Genomic DNA, 21796 nt, shown 5'->3' with positions numbered 1-21796 from the left:
AGTAATTCTACTTCTAGGGACTTATCTCAAGAAAATAGTCTTGGATATCTGCCGAGAATGTTCCCTGGAATGTTCCTTATGGTGAGAAAAATTGGACATAACCTAAATATCCAACAGTACGGGATTGGTTTTTTAAAAAATAAAAGAACTCATGGTGCATATTCACAGCCTAGAATCACTATCTATCTCCTTAAAGTGATAACGTAGAAGGACATTTATTGATTTGGTGAAATGTTCATATTAAGTGAAGGAAGTGTATTTGAAAACGTGGTATTATTGCCTAATTTCCTTTAGCTTAATCAAATTCCTTACAGAGAGAGGATCACTGAGATAGGAACTGTTAACAGTGATTATCTTTGGACGTTGAGACATGGATGAGTTTTACTGTCTTTTGGCTATTCTGTTGCCTAACCTTCCTATGGGAAGCCTGCTTTCTTGATTCTTAATTCATAAAATATTAGAGTTGGGATTGCATATCCCTTTTATTCATAGAAACCGTGCATTCTTGCCTTTCTGTTAAATTAGCCTTTGTATCTACATTCACGCAGTATTAGGGAAGAACACAAGGCCACCTGGCCCGCATCAGTTGGTAGCAAGAATTGTGGGAATGTGCTTCTTTGTGTCCCTACTTTCTAGGTCAGGGTGACTGTTCTCCAGTATCAACTGCTGCTTGGTGTCCTTGAGGCTCGATGTGGTAGGAAGTTGTTATGTGACTGCTGAGCTGTTTGTTCAGACTTTGGGCACTGGTGCTCTGCGGAAGGGGTGGGGGGTGAGCGGCCTGGCAGCTCTGGAGCCTGCAGCCTTGATTCCCGCATGTGCTTCTCGTGTACGACCCCGGGCTCAGAACTGTGGTTTACACATAAGTGGGACGGGGACGGCATCCCCCATGGTCGCCGTGTATGTTGCACAATGTCCGGCCCAGAGTAGACGCTTCACGAATGACAGCTGACCAACTAGAGACTCAGATAGTCCGCCTGCGGCCCTATACCTAAAGCTGGTCTGCTGCGAAGAACTGAGTCTTATTTCTTTAATAATAACAATAATAAGATAGGTTTCCTGAAAACTGACCATATTGTGGGTTGGGAAGTAGTTCTGAAAATGATTTCCTTTTGACTCAGACGTGTCCCGCCCTTGCCCTCTTGTCTCCCTTCCAGTCTGCGGGCCGGGCATCGATATCCGTAACGACTATCAGCAGCTGAAGCGCCTGGAGAACTGCACGGTGATCGAGGGCTACCTCCACATCCTGCTCATCTCCAAGGCAGAGGACTACCGCAGCTACCGCTTCCCCAAGCTCACGGTCATCACCGAGTACTTGCTGCTGTTCCGCGTGGCCGGCCTCGAGAGCCTCGGGGACCTCTTCCCGAACCTCACGGTCATCCGCGGCTGGAAACTCTTCTACAACTACGCCCTGGTCATCTTTGAGATGACCAATCTCAAGGATATTGGGCTTTACAATCTGAGGAACATTACCCGGGGGGCCATCAGGATTGAGAAAAACGCTGACCTCTGTTACCTCTCCACGGTGGACTGGTCCCTAATCCTGGATGCGGTGTCTAATAACTACATCGTGGGAAACAAGCCCCCAAAGGAATGCGGGGACCTGTGTCCGGGGACGATGGAGGAGAAGCCCTTGTGCGAGAAGACGACCATCAACAATGAATACAACTACCGCTGCTGGACGACCAACCGCTGCCAGAAAAGTAAGAATGGCGCTGATGTGGCTTTCCCTGTACCGCTTCTCTTTCCCCTCCTTCTCTCCCTTGCCCTCCTCCTCTTGGAACGCACGGGTTCTGCCGGGGGTTCTGCTGGGAGGGTGCGGTGACGTGGCACTGAGGACACGTCCGCCTGCCGTGTGCCGGTGGGGGTCTTGGTTGGCTTCCTTTTGCATCCGGGAACTCATGGGATGCGGGACTGTGGCATGGCTGCCATCAAGACCATTCAAATCGTGTACTAGAAATAATCCACCACCCTTCTGGGCTAGAAGCTTGCTCACCGACCTTCAGCTTTGGATTTCTGATGAGAAACGTGATCCGCTGTGTTTGGAAGGGCCTACGCCCTGGCAGTCAGGGACTGCTTAGGGATCAACTCGTTCATCCTTTGCACGAAAAGAGATCTTTTGGCATGGCGGGACTTTCTTAGCATGAATATACTTGGAATATGGTTGAATAAAGGAAAAGTAAAGAGCTAATGCAATTCACATCCTGTGAAAATGGTGACCTCCACTCCCTCCTTGGTCCCCAGTGATGTTGTGATGCTTACGTGTTGCTGGTTTATGATGGAGCACCTGGCCATGGTGCGAGAGCCCTGGACCAGGTTTCAGGAATCCCACATTCAGGCTGTACTTGAAGGTGGCTGTGTAGTGAGTACAGTTGTACACCCCGGTGCTTCCATTTCCTTTCTTTCTATCTTTTTTTTTTTCGCCCCCTGAAGAGTTGTACAGGTCTTATGAAATCACTCAGTGGAAGAATTTTGAAATATGCCCACTGCTCTTCTGGTCCAGGTGGTGGTATTCTGAACCTTCTTGTTCATCAGCAGTCTGCCCGTTTTTACGCCTGAGTATAACCAGACTCTTGAATTATTGTGATCAATGCCTTGAGACCCAAGTTGTTTGGTATTAGAAGGTGACTCTGGGCCTTTGCTGTGTTGCTTTTAGCAATGTTTAGGTATATTGGCCAGGAAGATTCCTCTCACTGGTTGGAAGTCGGCGTGGTAGCTATAAATAGCTATTATTTAATGGTTGGCCCAGTTAAAGACCCAAGGAGCTCATGTATTCTAGCTAGTCATGAAAAGCCAAGAAATCCCAAATTGGTAGGCTCGCCTAAACCATGAAGTGTATAAAATAAACAAAATAAAGGCCAGACCCCACAGGTAGCTGTTGTTTCTGTTTCCCTTCCAGGGTTGAAGCAGGAAAAGGATGGTTTCTTTGACCCAGCTCACACTTTTTTGCCATCATTCCATCAGTGTGTACATGAACATTTGATTAATGAGGGAAGGGGTCCCACTGGCTTCAGCTAGGACCTTGGATGTCCAAGAACGCCATCAGGCCTCTGAAGAGTCCCTGTTGGCTAGGGTTGGAAGAAGGTCCTGTGCTAAAGTCACATTTGTGATTGATTAAAACGGTACCCTATCATTAGGTTACCCACTGGTTTTGAGAAAATAACAAAAATACCTTTTTAAGTAGTCTTGACATTTTAAAATTTTATTTTAAAAGAAAAAGGCGTCAGCAAGGGAGGCATCGTGTGTAGTGGGAAGATGTTGGATGCGGTGTAAATGGCCTGGGTGACCTTGGACGAGCCTTCTGGGCCATGGTTGGGCACCTTTAGAATGTTCCTTAGGGCAGTCCCATATTACTCCTCGGTGGTGACCAAATGTGTGCGAAACTGCTTTGAAAACTCATAAGCTCTGTACAAAAGGGAGGTGTTATTTAAAAAGTCATTAGGTGGGCACTTGTTCAGTGATTCAGTCGATATTTACTTTGGCCTCACTGTGGATTTTTGGCTGTTTCTGACCAGCTGGTTGTTGAAGAAGCCTGGAGCAGAGGCGAGGCTTGGTTTCTGGGTCCAGGTCTGGTAGCTGGGACCGGGAATGAGCAAGTAATTTAAATTGCCTGGCCCTCAGTTTCTTCATCTGGGATAGATCCTGTCTTTCTCATAGGGCACTTGGACTATTTAAAAAAAAACAACAACAACAACAAAAGGAAAAGCACCAGAAAAAAGAATGAGGGTTAGAAATTGGGCCTTGGTGCTGGTATGGCTGATGTTGACAGGCCTGTTGGCTGGACACCTGCTTCTCCAAGGCCGCACCCTGCAGGCTTCTCCCCCGCCAGTTCTCAGTCCTGCTGACGTTTTTCTGAGATTTTACAAGGGAGTATTTATTGAAAAATTACTACCGGCATTCAAGGAAATTGTCTTCTCTTCATCTGGGAGTTTCAGGAAAACTCCAGCATGCATGGGCAGGCTTCTTAAGAGGTTTTTCTAATTGAATCAGAGCTCTCTCTTTACATAGATTCCCTTCAGACCTGTGCTGTCTGATGTGGTAGCCACTAGCCACATGTGGCTTCATTCAGGCTTGAACTGTGGCCTGGTCTGAACTGAGACTCACTCAAAGCGTAAAATACGTTGGATTTCAAAGATGTAGCAGGGTCAGGAGAAAAAGTAAGGTATCTCCTTATTAATATTTTGTTGTTGAAATGATAATATTTTGGACAGACTAGAGTCCGTAAACTATGTTATTAACTTAATTACACCTGTTTCTTTTTACTTTGTCATGTGGCTACTATAGCATTTGAGGTGACAGGTGTGGTTCTCATTCCTTTTCTGTTGGAGAGTGCTGTTTTAGAGCACTCCTTCTAAGGCCATACGTTCTCTGTCCCCCATCATCTCTCTGGCTGAGCACTGCAGTGCTGTGATATCCCTCTCCAGGAGGATGCTTATGAGTCATTCAAGGAGCCTGGTGAAGGGTGTTGAGCCTGGACACAATGTCTACCTTGAAGTCAACGTAAGCATTAAGATGCCCATTTAAAACAGTGAAGTGTGGAAGAACCCCATTCAGTTATTCTCCACAGGGCTGCCCACAGAAGCAGGGAGAGCGTCTGGAGAGCTACGTCAAATCAGGGATGCGTGTGAAATTTGTGACACCGCGGAGAAGCCCTCAATCACGGAGTGCTCATACGCACTTTTTACTTGGTGCTTTTCCTTAGGCTCCTTCTTAGGTATCCTAACTGGGCGGTGGGTGGCAGGCAGCTTCGTAGACAGCCCCATCAAGGAAATGACTACTTCGTGGGTTCTCCACCCACGTTAGGATTTCTCTGTTGTCCTATGATTTGCAGAAGTGGTTTTATGCAGGCTTGAGTTACTGCTAAAGAGTGACTGACCCTTAAAAAGTCATGTACGGTGTTCTCCCTTCTGTAAAAATGTAACTTGTGGCCCTGACCTTCAGCCCTGGTGACCACCCCTCCCCCCCAACCACCCCCACCCCCCCAATCCCCCCAACCCCCCAACCCCCGGCCTCCTAGGAAGATACTGCTTCTCTTCCTATGTCTACAACCATTCCTTTTCCGGCTCCTTTTCCTTGGTTTAGTCTTTAGTACCTGGCGGTCTCCAGACTTCCATCCTAGGCCTCTTTTCACTGCCCTTGTTCCCCAGAATGCCCCACCTGCTGCTTCACCATCCTTTTGTCTACAGCTGGTCTGTAAATATCATCTTCAGCTTAGACCTCTTTGTAAGCTCTTAGACCCACATATCCATTCCTGTCTAGACAACCACGGGCATTTCAGTGTCTTCTAGTCTTCTCTGTCTCCTCCCTTCTACTGAGTCTTTTTCTTGTATTCTGTCTCTTCATGGACAGCGTTCTGGTGCTCCACGCTCCCATGTCGGGAACTTGGGTGTTTGGATGCTTCCTCCTCCAATTGCACGACAAGCCCTTTCCATCCCAGGGTTTCTCAGATCTACCACCCTCCGCTGTCCCCTCTGCCCTTTTCAGCGACCTGGCCTCACTCCAGCCTCCCTGTACCCCTGCCTCGGCCCAGTGAACTCCCTAACACATGCTCTGACCGACAGGCTCCCCTACCTGAAATCCTGTAGTGGGAGCCTGTGGAATCTCATGAAATTGGGCCATGCATGCCCCTGACAAGCTGCCTGCCTGCCTTCTGCCTGCCGTGTCCCTGGCCCGTGATGGTGCTTGCATGTGCTGGCCAGGTGGCCGCCCTCACTGGCAGACTTCTTGCCCCTTGGCGTAGGACTCTGGGACTTTGCAGACTCTGGTGGGCCTTTCCCGTAGCAGAGAAACCTGGCAATGGCACTTTCTGCACTGCTGAGTCAATTCTGGGCGCGTCCTCAGCATCTCGGAGAGCACGGGTGTCACCCCAGGGGTGAGCACGCACCTGCTTTGTGAAAGATTTATTGTCAGGAAGATCTGTTTCCCCCACCCCCCGCCCCTCTGCAGAGAGCAGTGTGTAATAACAGTCCTCAGCAAGCCAAAAGACTCGAGGATTATGAAATGTGGATGTCTCCTATGTCGCTTTCACGGTCCTTGCTACCCAGGAGCTCCATCACCAACCCTGTGTCCGGCTCGTCACTGGCAGGGAGGATCAGCCGTGGATAGTAGGAGCTCTTCTCTGTCCTGCCCTTGTCAGAAGGATTCAAGGCCAAAGGTGATGGAGAAGTACAGAAACCATCCTAAAAGTTGAACTTGGCCTGTGGCACTTGGCACCATCCCTTACTTTGTACAGTTATTTGCTGAAAGCCAACCGTGTCTAGGGCGGGGGCGGGTGAGGGTGGATACTCTCGAAGCACCTGTGGTTCTTTTCATGCCCAATTGAATTGCCTCAGTGGCATCTGGCGTTTGCTTGCCACTGGGGCTTTCTGGTACTTGATTTCAGTTTTTTTAAATGTTTATTTATTTATTTTGAGAGAGAGAGAGAGGTAGAGAGCGAGCAGGGAAAGGGCAAAGAGAGAGAGAATCCCAAGCAGGCTCCACACCAGCAGCATGGTGCCCGATGCAGGGCTTGAACTCATGAACTGTGAGATCACGACCTGAGCCAATATTAAGAGTCTGGCGCTTAACCAACCGAGCCACCCAAGCGCCCCTCTGGTACTTGTTTTCAGATATGGATGGTCCTCCAACCAAAAACAAAACAAAACAAAACAAAAAAAAAACAAACCCAAAAAACAAAACAAAAATCTAAAACTTACTACTAAACTCAATGTCTCCAAGTCCTTTTTAACCCATCAGGATGAACAGCTTGTGGTCTACTCACATCCCTGTATTGCCTGCGAGAAGGCCTGGTCTTTGCCAGGAAATTCGTGAAGGTGGCGAGCCTGGCCAGCTTTGCTGGTGGCACAGCCTTCTTTCAATTAGAAGGGTGCTGACTGGAAACAGTGGTCCCGGGGTCTGTTGCGTTTCTCCACTGCCTTCCAAATGAGAAAGCAGGAAAATAGCAGATTGGAGCCTTTGTGCGAGAAGGCAGTAAACGGCTCCCTTTATTGACAAAAGGAAAACATTTTACAGCCATCTCGCTGATGAGATCAGGGACTCAAAATGAAGGCAGGTAGTATAAAAAAAGACAATTCTACATCCCCCCCCCCCAAAAAAAAACAGGTTCTCATGTTCCTGTTTATCAGATACTTCTCACAGGGCGGTATTGGTGTGTGGAGTGAAATTGTTCCCCTTCCTCATTTTCTTAGAGATTGGTACATCTGGCCTGCTGGGTGAAAGTGGGGGGCTTGCTTAAGTGTTTGTAAATCACCTGCTGGAGTGGGGTGAGGTGAGGGACACGGTTTCTCTGCCCTGCAATGTGCCTACTTCATCTTAATTCTCCCCTCCTCCCCCTTCTCCTCGTCCTCCCCTCCTCTCCCTCCTCTCCCTCCTCCTCCTCCTCCTCCTCCTCCTCCTCCTCCAAGTTTTAAGCTTCCGTGAGGGGTATTTCTGCGAAACACTGTGTGGTCGGCCGCCAGGTTCTAGCATGCCTGGGCCCTCCAGACTGCCCAAGGTGGATGAGAAGAGGGGCCTGCATTTTCCAGCTGGAGCCGGGGCAGGTCTGTGGATCCTGGATGAGAAGGCAGCCAGTGGAGCGGGTCTGGCATGGTGTTGATGGTAGGAGCTTGTCTCTCTTCCCCCGGAAGGCCCCTGCTCTGGTCAGCTGCTCCCAGTGTGGGGGTGATCTTTATTTAGAAGGGGGTCACATGCCCCTGGGCCTCATTTCTATGCCTTTTATAGTCAAGCATGGAGATCACATTCTGTTCTCCCTGACTGTCGACCCTTGTTACCAAGACGGTGAAGCAGTTTGTGTCCATGGCTCTCTGGGACACCTCTGAGCCCACCCCCATCTCTTAGTTCTCCTGCCTGGCTCCTTGAAAGGCTTTGTTCTTGGCTGATTTTCCCCTAATTAAGGTGTCACTTTCCTGGGTTCCCTTCAGGAGTTTGTGTTTTAATAAGGATCTCAGAGAGTAAAAACGCTTTCAGAATAACTCTCCTAGGGTGATTTTTGCAATTCTAGGTGTTTGGAAATATCTGAAATCCCTTCAGAACTCACCAGTTGAGCCTACTTGTAAGATTGTCCCGATTTCTGGGACACCTGGGTGGCTCAGTCAGTTAAGCGTCTGACTCTTGATTTTGGCTCAGGTCTTGCTCACAGTTTGTGGGGCTGAGCTCTTCATCAGGCTCTGCCCTGACAGCACAGAGCCTACTTGGAATTCTCCCTTTCTCTGCCCTCCCCCTGCTCACATTCTCTCTCTCTCTCAAAATAAATAAATAAGCTTTAAAAAAGTTAAAAAAAAAAAAAAAAAGGTTGTCCTCTTTTCCTTCTAGTCCTAAAATGCCTCTTTTGTTACATTAACATTTCTATCTTGCTTTTCTTGTGTGTATGCCAGTGTGACATTCTTGATTTGAGTGGGAATGACGTGGATCATGTGGGCCCGGGGCTAACCTTGTCCTAGACTGCATCGCTCAACTTGAATGCATAAGGTGGTTCAAAAGTTAGGTTTGGCCCGTGGTGAAGCTGGAAGCCATGAATTGGAACCATACCTCCTTCTAGCGTGCGATGTGACTCCGGGACTCAGGCTATCTGAATCGGGGTCTCTGAGCACCATTGTGGGATGGACTGCGCCCCTGACTGGGAGCAAACGAGAGACAGCCACAGTGTTCCTGGAACTCTGGTAGCAGGAGATGCGATCTTTCTGTCTGTGACACACAGGATATTAAACAGAGCGGGCGTCTGTTTATCACTGTGCATAACTTGAGAATCTAGATTTAAGACATGTTGTAATCTTTTGTGTGGAAGAAGGAACCTCCGGTCAAAATCCGAAATCTAGAGTATTCTGGGTTCTCTTCTGTATCCAGCCTATCTTCTCAGTCTTTGGAGAAGTCTTCCCTGTCACTGTGTGAACTGCTCTGCAGGAGCAGGAATGAGAGCTGAGCAGTTCTCGGGGCTTGGTGGAGACGATTGTCATCTCAGGTCAGGGAGTGCTGCAGGCTCCTGGGGTCAGTGGAAAAGGGCGGGTCATAGACAGGAAGAGTGGCCATCCAGGTAAGACTGTGCTCCTGCGTGTCAGCTTAGACGCTGTTCTACAGTCCTTTGAGTGTCATGGGGCTGGCTGGGGCCTCACTCCTGACATTCCGGGGGTATCCACCCTTGACAGTTGTCATTGTGGATTCCGTGGAGACAGCACCTGCCATCACACGCCTGGCATCCTCTGTTCAACTGGTCTCCAAGCATGTCCAGTGGCTCTGCACCTGAAAGGTGTGATTTTCCCCAGTGGACCATCATGGCATGTTAACGTTGATATTTGCAAGAATATGTAATTTTGTACAAAATGGGAGATACATACACACACACGCACACACACACATATTACATTCCAGTATGGACAGGTGGCATCATGCGGCAAAGGTTTAAGAAGAGTCGATGAATTGAGAGGGTTCCGCTCATTAGCCCCGTGTGTTTCCAGGTCCTGGAATGAGGCTGCCTTCCCCATCTTCCATTTGTGAAATAGGACGGGGCAGGGACAGAACTTACAAAGCACCAGACAGACTGCCGAGCACATAGTAGGTTTTTGGGAAATGATAGCCAATTGCTAGTCTTTCTAAAATTAAACTGTCTAAGAGCTGCATTCTGAGACCATCTAGAATTGTGAGCATTAAACTGGATTGAATGTGTATGTTTACTGCCATATCTTAAATGGTCTTTCTCTATGGCTTTTTCTAAATTGCAAAAATTCAATTATCATAAATAGCATGGCATAGTGTAGGAGTGGATCTTGCTAATTTAATCCGAATTGTTCAAATTCTTGTGTCTGTCCAGATAAGCCGTATCTTTAAAGAACATTCAGTGAGGTACATATGACTGTATTAGGATGCCAGTGGGGCCTCTGTAGTTACATGTAAACTCTATTTATTTGGTTATCAAACCCTATGAATTCATTCTGCTTGCAAGCGTGGTGTGGGGAAGAATTTAAGAAATATCAACAAGATTCTTGTTTGATACTAACATTAAATGTTATCTTTTTTTTTTTTAATGCGTTTTTTGCAGAGAGCAGTAAAGTGGTTATAGAGTGGGCACGATTTGGGGGAAGATAACAAGGATGTACATTTTTATTTGTGACAACTGCCGGTCTCACATAGTAAAGGTAGCCAACCGTCTGCTCCAGGCTGAAGCATGTCTGTTTATTTCTCTTCTTTGGGTAAGGCTCGCAGTATGTGCATGTGTGTGTGTGTGTGTGTGTGTGTGTGTGTGTGTGTGTACTTGCTCATGCATACCACTCTGTGCTCCCACCCGGCCTCTTCTCCTGTTTTGGCTGTTTTGTTTTGTTTCCTTTCCCTCCTCTCGCCCCCAGTGCAGGAAACAAACAGTGGCTCTCTCTGTCCTCCTTTAGATCTTCCTTCCGATCGAGGGGATCAGGTGGGTGGGAAAATGCTGTGCAGGAATGTCAGGCCTTCTCCCGGAAGCCCGGCTTCTGTTTCATCTCATTATTGGACAGAAGTCGCTTTTTGTGTCTTGGCCTTGGTCACAAACAACCGCCCGGTCGTCTCTCGTTTCTTCATGCCATTTTTCACGGAATCCACGTGGGATGGGAACAGAGGCAACGTGTTTGGAGACTCGGTGTTGCCTGATCCTCACTCGTAGCCTTGTGTACAAAAGACTGTGCGGACTGACCCAGCATGTAGCTGCCTCTAATTTGTGTTTGGAAGTTCTGATGAAGGGACTCGGATGGAGTTTACGAGGTTGTAGCTGCCGTAGCCCATGCAGGCCCTGGGCCCGAGCCCACTGTGCCCAGGGGCCCCTGGGGAGGACGGCCCAGCTGCGATAATGCGTACATCTGCCCTTGGCAGCGGATCTATGAACCAGGGCTGCCATTCTGGATTTCCGGATAGATGCAAAGTGCTTGGATGGTTTTTAGCAGCTGCCCGAGACCAGGGAGTTGGACATAGTAGTAAAAAGAGGTGGGAAAATAATAAAGAAAGATGGGGAAGCAAATAGCCTACGATACAAGAAAAAAGGCAAGATGAAGGTTGGTATTATTAGAAACATTCCTGGGGAGCCATGGTGTTGGAGTTAGGAGTCCCCCTCCCCACCCCCGACTCCCACAGAAGGTACTAGTAGTCATATGCAAACAAATGGAAACTAGCTAGATCCCTAGGTCAGAAGGGACTAGCCTTGTTCCCGGAGTTGTAACCTACTAGGACATTTCCGTTCTGATTTCTTGACCTCTGAATGGTCCCTTTATGCTTTGCCAAGTAGATGATATTGATAGGTTCCTAGTCTTTCCTCAGGTAGGATGTAGGGGTAAAGTTTTTGTTGTCTTCTTCAGTGAACTTGAAATGATTGGATTATTTTGTAATCCATAGGTACTTCCTTTAAAGGGTTTTGAATAACTGTGTCAAAGAAGCTTTGGAACAGATTTTAAGCAAGGTTGTGGAAAATGTACCTTGTCCTGTCTCCCACCCACGAGGAAAGACAGGGAAGCCTGGATGCAGAAGGGCATATTCTTTACCTGCTCTTTATAATTTCATGCACGGTCTAGGGGACACCAGTGAGACAGCATGGTCCAGGTGGCATGGTGTCATCTTCTGAGATCATTGGGTTTCCTGCTTCTTCTTCGCCACCTGCCACCTCATCCCTGGCCATCTTTTTTAGGCTCATAGGCAGTCAGGGCTTGAAGGATCTTGACATCGTCGTCGTTTACGAATGGAATTCTGAGAACGCGTCATTTTTCTCAGAAGAATGCTTCTTCATCTCAACAAATATTTGTTTGTTGGGGGGGGGAAAACTTTCCGTGGAAAAGTCACCGGATGCCAGAGATGGCGATTAGGAGGGTGAACATCTAGGGGTGCTTAATTAAAGCAAATTTTATATGATGGATAATTGGTGAAACAGGAGAAGCCGACCTAACAGACCACCATTTCAAGAGAAAGTTGTTTTGCGGGACGAATTTGATTTTAGATTTACTGATGGGCCCATAGGGATAACTGTCAGGGCCTCGCTTCCTTCTGCCCAATTACTATGCCCAGGAAGATCCCCGGAAATGCAGTCACACTGCAGGGTTGGGGGCTTCAGACCCTCAACTTGCTTTGGTCTTGCGGGAAGGTCTATACTGTTCGTTTGGGTAACTGCACCTCTGTCTTGCCGGGCACAGCATTCATGGAAAGCCTCAGAGTGTGGATGAAGAGCCGATGGAGAAGGCTTTAAGTGGTCATTAGAGGGAAATGGTAATTGGGATGGTGTTCAGACCCCACTTCAGCTAATCAATAAAAGGTGAGTGGTTTTTGTGAATCGTTTAGTATGAGCTCATTCAGATTCTGTGTGTGTAAACAAGCCTGGTGTACGTCATGCATTTTCAAAAAGAGCGTGAAGCGTGGACTCTGCTTACAGCAGCTCCTCACCCTCCTGTAACTCCAGTCTTCAGTGCCTCCACTGTAGCAAAATAAATGCAAACCTCTGGTCGGTGCCTTCTCCTCTCTGAAGGCAGCCTGGAGAGGTGGGTGACTGGCTCATCAAATGGCAGGAAGGAGAAGGGGGCAGTGCAGCTGATCAGTGCAGTGGAGCTTGCATGAAAATTTTGTACACATCATGTATTGTGGAAAGCGCTGATCGGACCTCCTCCACCACACCTTAGCCAGGCACTCAGTCTCCCTGCTCCTTGGTCTCCTCATCTTTTTGAACCAAGTGAGCCTGAATTTCCTTCCAGCTCTGAGATTCATTATTGCAAAGTAGGGTGTTGGGAACCTAAGATGGACCCATCGGCCCTGGTTTTCAGTCAGTACTGCTAGAGAAATGGAAACAGACATTCTAGACTTGCAAAGGCATAAAGCATTTGACCTGCTCTTTGGATGGGCTTTACCCTTAGGGACAGGATTGGAGAGTGGTAGGTGGGCTGTGGGGTCCCAGGAGGTGGCTGTGATTCACAGGCTCTGATGAGCTGGTAGCAGATGTAAGTAAGATAGGAGGCTGGCGAAGCATCTCGGTGATAGGGTAGAAAGAAATAAAAGTGGTTAGAGAAGGCGTTGAGACTAGGAAAATCAGTAGGATTTATGTTAAGTCTTGTATCTTTGAAGTGACTTATTCTGGTCTGGCTTTTGCTGTTACCAAAGTGAATTATTCATAAGTACTTTGAGAAACACCGATGTAACACGATTATGTTGAATGAATTTAAATTCATCTAAATCATTCTTTTCAACTAAAGTAGGCTTTCCCTCATCCAGAATCTGAGCAAACTGATAGCCCAGCAAGAGTTTCCTGCTATCATGGCAAGTGACTGATGTCTACCATGATACTGCTGAGTTGCTTTGGACTCAGAAGCACTTTTGGCTTGATCAAAGTGAAACTAAAATACTTTCTCAGTAGTTTGAGAGTTGGGTGTGTTTTACATTTGTGTGCATTTTTGGTTCTAGGCAATCTGGCTTTGGTGTGTATCATGGCGAGTTTCAGCTGGGGCAGACGTTGCCATGCTCTTCATGGCTTCTCCCTAACCATTGTCTGCTTCAGGGTTTGGCTCAAGTCTGCTCTTCCGTGAGACCTCCCCACATCTCCCTTACGGAGGGCTCATGCACCTGTGAGTCATTTGTGTACTGGCATGGAGTAGGCATGGAGCCATTGCTGTGTTCTCTGGTCAGTGATCATTTCCCTCTGCTGACAGTCATTTCAGAAGACCTTGCTTACTCACCATTTGTGTCTTTCTGCAAATAGATGATAAGCCCCTTGTGAGTCCAGACTTGAGCCCTGTTTATAAATTTTGGTTCTCTACCTTCATTGCCAGAGGGAGGCCCATGGAAAAGATATTTCATACAAGTCCATCTCCCACATGGGCTTGACCCTGGGTAGCATGTGAGTAGTTTGGTTCCCGTGAAGATGGGGAGGCTGGGTTGTGCGGGAAGGGAGGTGTCTGGGATATAGAGACTAGGGAGTCTCCACTCAGGGAAGGGCAGGTGTGAATGCACTAATCTTAGGCACTAATACTGCCTCACTCTAGTCTAGGAACTTTAAAAAGGAATTGATAAAATATTTTTAAATGACCAAAGCAGTCCTAGCTGGAATGAGTAAACCAACTCATTATCAACCAAGTCTAAGAGCAATTGCATGAGTGAAAGTTTGAGAGTGTACCTGCATGTACACTTAAACATGGTTTGGGTAAGTCCTTAACCTCTGCTGAGTTGTGAATTATTTTGGGTCTCCTGCTCCTCCTTACCATTCTCATGAAGTGAAAGAGAATATATTATATACGTATCATTCCTGTGGTAAGGAAGAAGGGTGAAGAGGCTTGAATGAGAAGTGCCATCCAAGTTAGGTCTCGATGTGTCTCTGCAGGTTTTCACATTTGTTACTTGGCCAAAGTCGTCTCCATTGTTTCTGTTGATCTATTTAGGGCAAGTTCCATGCAATGTGAACGAAACTTGTGATTTTGTTATGCGATAAGATAAAACACATGACATTCCAAAGGATAGAGATAGAGCATTTATGCTGTGTAATGAGGCGCTCCAGAATTTTGGCCAAAAGAAGAGGAGAGGCAAAGAGTGCTAAGAGCAGAGGAGGGGGAGAGTTCCATATTTGGGGCTTTGCATGGGAAGAATATTTGCCTTAAGTGAAATTGAGGCCTTTCATTAAGAATGTCTACACTTGCTCAGTACTATTTGCCTGGCATTGTATATACGGCCCTCAACTTGTGAATGGGTTGTGCTCCAGAACTTAGCAAGGCGTTTGGAATTCGGAGTACATTATTTCATAAAAGCAGAAATCTGAATGGTGGTTGAGGTCCGAACCAGCTCCCCCTCCTGTGCCCCCCACCTGCCCTCAGTCTGTTTGTCTTAGATACCATTTGTATCTACTGCCCACAGCTTGGGTTCCATGTGGGAGAAGACTTTTTGAGTGAGCTCTATCCAGAAGCTCTATCCCTTTGGTGTCTGATGGATGGATGAGGCAGGGGTGGTGGTGGGAAGCTAGTCGTTTTCACTTTATATCTGATATCAAAAAGAAGGACTCTCTCTCCAAGGGCTTTTGTTCAGGTTTGGGGGAACAAAGAAGTTGCCTTTGCAGGGGTCTGTAAGTGTGCAGTCAGGATAGGAGCTGAGAGTCAGCACTGCCAGGTTCCTGCCTGTCTGGGTGTGAGGATTCTGAGTCAAATCTGGAACATGTCCACCAAGTGCTGTAGGAGGTAAGAAGAAGTAGAAGATGTGTGTGATTCTTGCCCTCAAAGGACTTGAGTTGGTTTCTGTATGGTGGACTTTTGGTTGATTAATCATGGCATGATTTGTATGAAATGTGGACTTGGGGGTCCATGTCTGGGTTCGACTCCCTGCTCCACCACGGGGCCACCAAGCAAGTTTTATGATACAAGGTCGGGGAAGTGTCTAACAGTGCCTGAAACAGATGGGCTCAGTGCGTTTTAGTCGCTTCTCCTGTTCTTCCCCCTGCACTTTGGGTCTGAAACGTGTGGGTGCTGATCTAAGCTTTTGATAATGTATGGAGAATTGCTCCCTGGAGTGGTCTACAAGAATGAAGGGATTCCAGACATCCTCCCCCTCTCCTCATCTCTTCTGTCTTCCAGTCAAAGAAAAACTCAGCGTATGATCTTTGGCCCAGAGAAATATTAAATCTATGTTAAGTATGCAGACATGAATGGGCAAAGGAGGCATTTGTGGCAAAGAGGAACTGCTAAAACAAATAAGTAATGTAAATGGGCAGAATGAACTGTTAAATTGATTGCATCTTTCAGCTCCTGCTACTTAATGCAAAGAAGAGAGTGGGGAAGGGCTGCCATTTGAAGTAATGGAAAGATGAGGGAGCTTTGAAGCTAGCCAAGATTCTTCTCCCTGCTAATAGAGCAGCTTGGATCACAGACAGCAAAGGTGAAGATGTTTGAGTATGGCAGCTCCATTTAGCATGGCGCGTGATACTTACTGCTTTTTGCACTGCCTCTGTAGTAGAGGGAGAAGCCAAAATCGGTAGGCCTGGAAGATAGTGGTTAACAGCTCATTAATCTCTTGTCAGGAGCCTTCACTGAACGTTGTGGGAAGACTTGGAATGTCTACGTTATGAAGCCGTGTAGATCTTTTAAAAAAATGTATGTTGTTAACATTTTTTGTTTATTAAGTGGATCAGGAGATTGGCGGTCGGTAGATTTGATTCTCTCCTACTGTGTAGTATGCCAGAAACCCAAGGTTTCCTAGAATTTTTATCAGGGCAGTGAGGGCAAATTTAATTAGCAGGTTGAAAAAGCTTTGGAGCAGTTTAGGCCAGTCCGCAGTTAATTGTATCAGTGATTTAATATGTCAAGAAAATGGAAAGAAACAAACTTCCATTTCTTCTAGGATTTTATTGTGTTATTTGAGGTTATAGCAAATGAGTTAATGTTTGAACGAATCAACTAAGGCAAACCACAACAGGTAACCATTAACTTTTTGTGTTGCGTATCATCTCCCCACCGCCCCCCCCCAAGCTAATTATGCCATTAGCATATGAACAAGCTTGATTAAGGAGACTTAACTTTTTGGATTTCCATGTTGAGGACATTTTAGGTGTGGGCCCCAGAAATGAGTTTCCTGGAGGAGAGAGGTTGTCTCTCCAGGTGGGTAAGTGGGGGGGGGGGGGGAGGCGATTGTGCCCCAGGCCTGGCTCCCAGGGACTACTACTAATGGGGGATGAAGAAGCCAGTTGGAGGAAATGTGCATCTGTGGATCTCAGGGTGGAAAGGAAGCATAGAGATCATTTAGATGGTTCCCTGACTTAATTCAGGAATCCCTTCTTCCAGGACCTCAAGCAGGTGCTTTCATGAACCTGCCATTTTTACTAAAATTACGACTGTCATGGTGAATGTCACATGGGCCTGCATGTTCCAATTAATATTCTTCATGTTTGTATTCCAGTTAAGCGAGACCTTTGTGATAGACACAGCCTTGCCGTTGTCCTGTGTATCTAAACGTATACTTGACTGGGGGAGGGAGGTGTCTTCTGGCTCAGAGGGAGCCTGGGGGAGAGCAGACGGGACGTGATGACTCTGAAGTACTTTGGCCTCGTGGAACATGCTCAGGTTTAGCAAACAAGAAGAGAATTTTTTCTGCAGTGGAGAAGTAAGGGCTGCAGGAGGCTGAGTTACCTGGTCTTACTCCTTGTCACTCACAGCAGAGTCCTTCAGACCTGCACGCTATCTCCAGATTTGGTTATTCAAGGATGTGCTGCCATTAGCACACAAGAAAAGGCTTAGGCTCTGGAATATATAAAAGTTCAATTAGAATTTGCATTCCATAAAGGAAATATTTCTAGGAAATAATTTCACACGCTCTGCTTAACCCTCCGGAAAAGTCCGAGCGGGTTAGAGGGAAACTAACTTGGAAAAGGATGGGAAGATTTAGCCAAGGCCACGCCCACGACTCTGAGGGTCAAGCCGGATTAGAACCTGGGACGCTGCCCAAAGACAGTCTCCACCTAGGCATACTCTCTCCTTTCCCTGCCATCACTCCCTTTTTTTCTGGTTCCTTTTTCCACCATCGAGGGCTCTGGGTCCAGTGAGAGGGACGGGTGAGTCAGTAAGTGACACTGGCACACTGTGAACGGCACCAAGACAGAGCTATTCATCTGATGGTAGAAACGGAGCTACAGCATCTTACTGGGTCAGAATGTTGGTCTTCTTGTCCAGTGTCTTTATGTGACTCACTTTTCTCTGAACAGAAATCCCAGGCATCTAACCATGTTGACAAAAGTACATTTTTGCTAATCTGTGTTAAAGCTCTCCAGAACCTTGTAGAAGATTCCCCTGCCTTTCGATGTTTTGCAGATTAGAACCCATGTCCCCTCACAGTGCTTCAGCGTGTCCCGCAATGAGCTAGACCTCTGAGATGCCTGTGGATCTATCCCACACATGCCAGGTCCCTTTTGGACACTGGGGTGTGGCCTCTGGGGTGGAGAGGAATCAGGGACGAGGTGGGTTCTGCACGTGATCCGTACATTGGTGAATGGACCCCAGTTGCCCTCTGGATCCCTGTGGCCATTAATCGCTTAGAAAGGACTGTGTTTACGATCATGACCTGCCTTGGCTGAGCAATCAGTATGTGCCAGGCCATTCTCATGGAATCTGCCCCTCTAGAGGGTGGATGCTGCTGTTCTATTTTGGGGAAGAGAGAAACTGAGGCACCAGAGACTTGACATAACACCTGTAAGGTGCTGTGCAGAGCTAAGCAGCCAAGCTGAATCCAGACCTGCTTTTCTTTGAGTCCATAGCTATCCCTTCCTTACTGTCCCCATTGCCCCATGCCAGTTCCCAGGGAGCCCCCTGAACCGTCCAGTGCACAGCACACCCAGCAGCCACTGGATGGCCTGCCTTGCCCTGGAGATGGCCAGGCTCCATGTTTCCACGTTTGATGAGTTCTTGGCAGCCTGCTCTGTCTCCCCAGTGAGGCTTAAGTCAGCCTGGCCCCGCATCACTCTCCCCTGACTGCCCCCTCTTCTTTACCTGATCAGAAAATTTACGACTCTTCAGATAAAGGAACTATGACAGTGAAGGAGTGACATAATTATAGTCAAATTGAGATGCTTAATTATGAAACTGCTTGTTTCTGAATGTTAATGCCTCGCTTCTGTCCCCATCACTAAGACCCCCTCTCCTTTAGGCATTTTTACATTGATGGATCCTGTTCCCATTGGCAGCAAAACTTTGATGCTGATCAGTGATCAAGCACCTTTTTTTAAAAACTGATTTTTAACGGGGAGATTTTTTTTTCCTCTGTAAAACCCTTCTTTAATCTTGTAAAAATATCTTTAAATGGAGGTGGTGGTGGGGGGGGGGTGCTTTAGCCCTGATGAATGGCAGGTTGTGGTAAAGAAAGAAAGGGATGTGGTTTACAGGAAGCTTTTTATTCTGTGTGTATGTGTGTGTATAAACATAACAGGGAGTAAAATAGAAGGTGTCAGGAAATGATTTATCGAAATCAGATCTCCAGCTGCTGATTTTACCATGAATTAGGCTCCTGAAAAATCAGTTGGCCATGCAGCCTTACGTTTCTTTTTTTCTTGTTTTATTTATTGGGCCAACTGAACTTGTGGTTACCTGCCCGGAGTTTAATTCTGCCTCCCTCAGGCAAACACCCAGCATTTACCTGGAGTTTTTCTCGAAGAGATAAAAGGTGTACCCTGGACCTTGGCTTTCTGATCCCTTAGCGCGCTGCAGGGCCACTGGCGGCCACTGGGCTCTCACCTGCGCTCAGGTGGCCTCTTTTTCTTCTGCAGCAGAAGCCGCCCTCCCGTGCTGCACCTGGAGCTTGAAGGCAGAGCTAGGGTTTTCTTTCCGAGGAAGGGGCCCTGGGCAGCCACGGGGCTTCCTCTGGCTGCCTGTCCTTGTTGTCCTCTGGGTGGGTCGGGCACGGGCCAGATGCCTGTGGGCTTAGTCACCACGCTTGCGGGGCTCCGGGAGGATGGGGAAACCGCGGCCGGCCACTCTGTCACCCCAAAGGAATGCCGGCTGGGCCGGAAAAGGTCTCCTGGAGGCTGTGCTGCAAATTCATCCCTGCTGAGGCAAAATAAAGCCCCCTCTTCTTTTCCCGTCATAGAAAAAAATGAACAGGAGGTAACCACTGTACTCACTGAAGTTGACTTTTTTTTTTTTTACTCACTTTTTAAATACTTCTAAAAATATTTTTGTGTTGCATGTTCCTGGACCTGCAAACATACCCACTGTTATTCAAGATAGGCGTTTTAGTGAAAAGTGAGGTTTCCAGGGAGAAATCCTGCCTATTGTTGCCTCTGTTTACTAGCAGTCCTTTTGTCTGTCAGGGAAAGGCTGGCTGGACTTGGTGCGGTCGGGAACGAATGGTGAGGTCAGCTGGCTTTAGACTGGACAGTCTTCATCCTCCTGGAGAGGCCTGAGCCACTCCTGTACTGCTCCGCTCAAGACCCCTGTTCAGGGGACAGCAGAACAAGGGTGAGAGGTGGCCCCCAACTCTTCCCCATGCTAACTTGGTTGAACCCATTCGGCCCTCCGTCCCAACGCCAAGTGCTGGGTGAGACCCCAGGGAGTATTTGATGGCCTTTCTTTGTACAGATTTTTATGTGGCTTCCTCTTCTCTGGTGGTGAGGCCAACACCTTTGCCCTATGTCAAGAAAGTCCCTTCTAGTAAGAGGTCACTGAATCAGATAGATCCGGCTTCAAGTCTTGGCTCTGTTACCTCCTGGCTCTGTTACACCTTGCTCAAGTGTTTATCTTTCTGAGGCTCTTCTTCTGTAAGACAGGATACTAGGTCCCTTGCAAGGTTGTCATGGGGAGTAAAGAACTCAACGCAGGGCCTGACACAGGACAGCTCTTCAGTGAAAGACTAGTGTGGATGGTTGTAATGTTTTTGTTCCCGTGGGTGTAATTTTTAAACAACAAAAGGATTGTAGAGTAGGCACAAAAAATATTGCATATTGAGTTTGCTTCGGATTCACATGTTTCCAAAGAGGAGAATTCTCACTACATAGCTGTTCTTAAAAGAGGTAGCTATTTGGAAGAGTTTGGGACCAAGATGGCACATTAGGAAGACCCTGAACTCACCTCATCCATGAACACACCAGATGCACATGTACTTGTAGAGCAGTTCCTCACCAAGAAAAAAATTAGGTCTGCATATGCTCATAGAAATTAAGTGAAAAGACACAGGCCATTGTGTGTACCGTGATCCTTTGGGTCTGACTTTTTTGGTGGTAAGTATATACTGGCAAATGCTGGTACACTCATTAAAAAGTCTTCCAGAAGGTGAGAAACACTTATTTTCCATGGAAAGGGACTGGAGATCCTGGGTGACCCTCACTGCTCATCTTGTACATTTTTTGCCCTGTTTGGATTTTCTAACCATGTGCTTTTCTTGCTTTTATTCTTTTTAAAGGTCAACAGGTATTATTCAGACAGTAGGGTATGGTCCATTTCCTATGTTTTTTGTTACACTTCTTTGCATTAAAATAAAATGCCACTTAAAATTTTTTTTGAATTTTTTAACGTTTATTTATTTTTGACAGAAAAAGAGTGCCAGCAGGGGAGGGACAGGTAGAGAGGGAGACACAGGATCTGAAACAGACTCCAGGCTTCAAGCTGTCAGCACAGAGCCCAACACAGGGCTCGAAGCCATGAACTGTGAGATCATGACCTGAGCTGAAGTTGGATGCTTAGCCGACTGAGCCACCCAGGCACCCCTAAAACTCCACTTTAATGCGTTTTTATAAGCAGACTTCTCTACATCTGATTGTCCTTCCATGAGAGCAGGCTGTGTGTGAGGTCTTAGTGAACTCCCCAGCTCTCTGGAGACATTAGATGGGGACCTGCTTGCCATTCTCAGTGAGAATTGGACCTTCTCAGGAATTGAAGCCTGGGATTCACCACCTCTGTGAGGGCCCAAACAGTAGGCCCTGGCAGGGACCTTGGTCTATAATGCCCTTGGGACAGTGTGTGTGTGTGTGTGTGTGTGTGTGTGTGTGTGTGTGTGTGTGTGTGTGTATCTTCTTGGTAAATGGCCTTGGAAGTGTCGTGTGTGCTTTTGGCAAACTTGGATAAGGTTTTCCCTGCGTAACCCTTGGAAAGAACAGTTCTCACTTGTAACACCCTGTTTCTGCAGGTCCATGATTTTGTAATTAAAAGTTTATGGGATCACAAGGGCCCATTTAAAGGGCATCTGGTCTGAACAGCCCAGTTAAAAGCAGAATTTGTGTCAGTGGCTCCCTTAATTTCTCAAATGTGGTTATTTGTAAATTCATCCTACTGGATGCTTGTGTGGAGTGTTTTATTGATGAAAGAGGCAAGATTGCATAAGGGAAAGAATGTTTAAAAGCCAGGACTCAATGTCTCAG

The 21796-nt window shown here is 47.1% G+C and overlaps 1 protein-coding gene across 1 annotated transcript in view; it reads left to right on the top strand.

Moving 5' to 3' along the window:
* The window catches only part of IGF1R (insulin like growth factor 1 receptor), a 309821-nt gene that overhangs the window by 53709 nt on the left and 234316 nt on the right, over positions 1-21796 (top strand). Inside the window, exon 2 of the mRNA XM_043554778.1 lies at positions 1155-1700. Coding sequence (XP_043410713.1) covers positions 1155-1700 — 546 coding nt within the window. The remainder of the gene's footprint in view (positions 1-1154; positions 1701-21796) is intronic.

This window comes from Prionailurus bengalensis, chromosome B3 (assembly GCF_016509475.1).
Source record: "Prionailurus bengalensis isolate Pbe53 chromosome B3, Fcat_Pben_1.1_paternal_pri, whole genome shotgun sequence".
NCBI classification, from domain to species: domain Eukaryota; kingdom Metazoa; phylum Chordata; class Mammalia; order Carnivora; family Felidae; genus Prionailurus; species Prionailurus bengalensis.
This window is presented reverse-complemented; position numbering and strand designations above follow the sequence as displayed.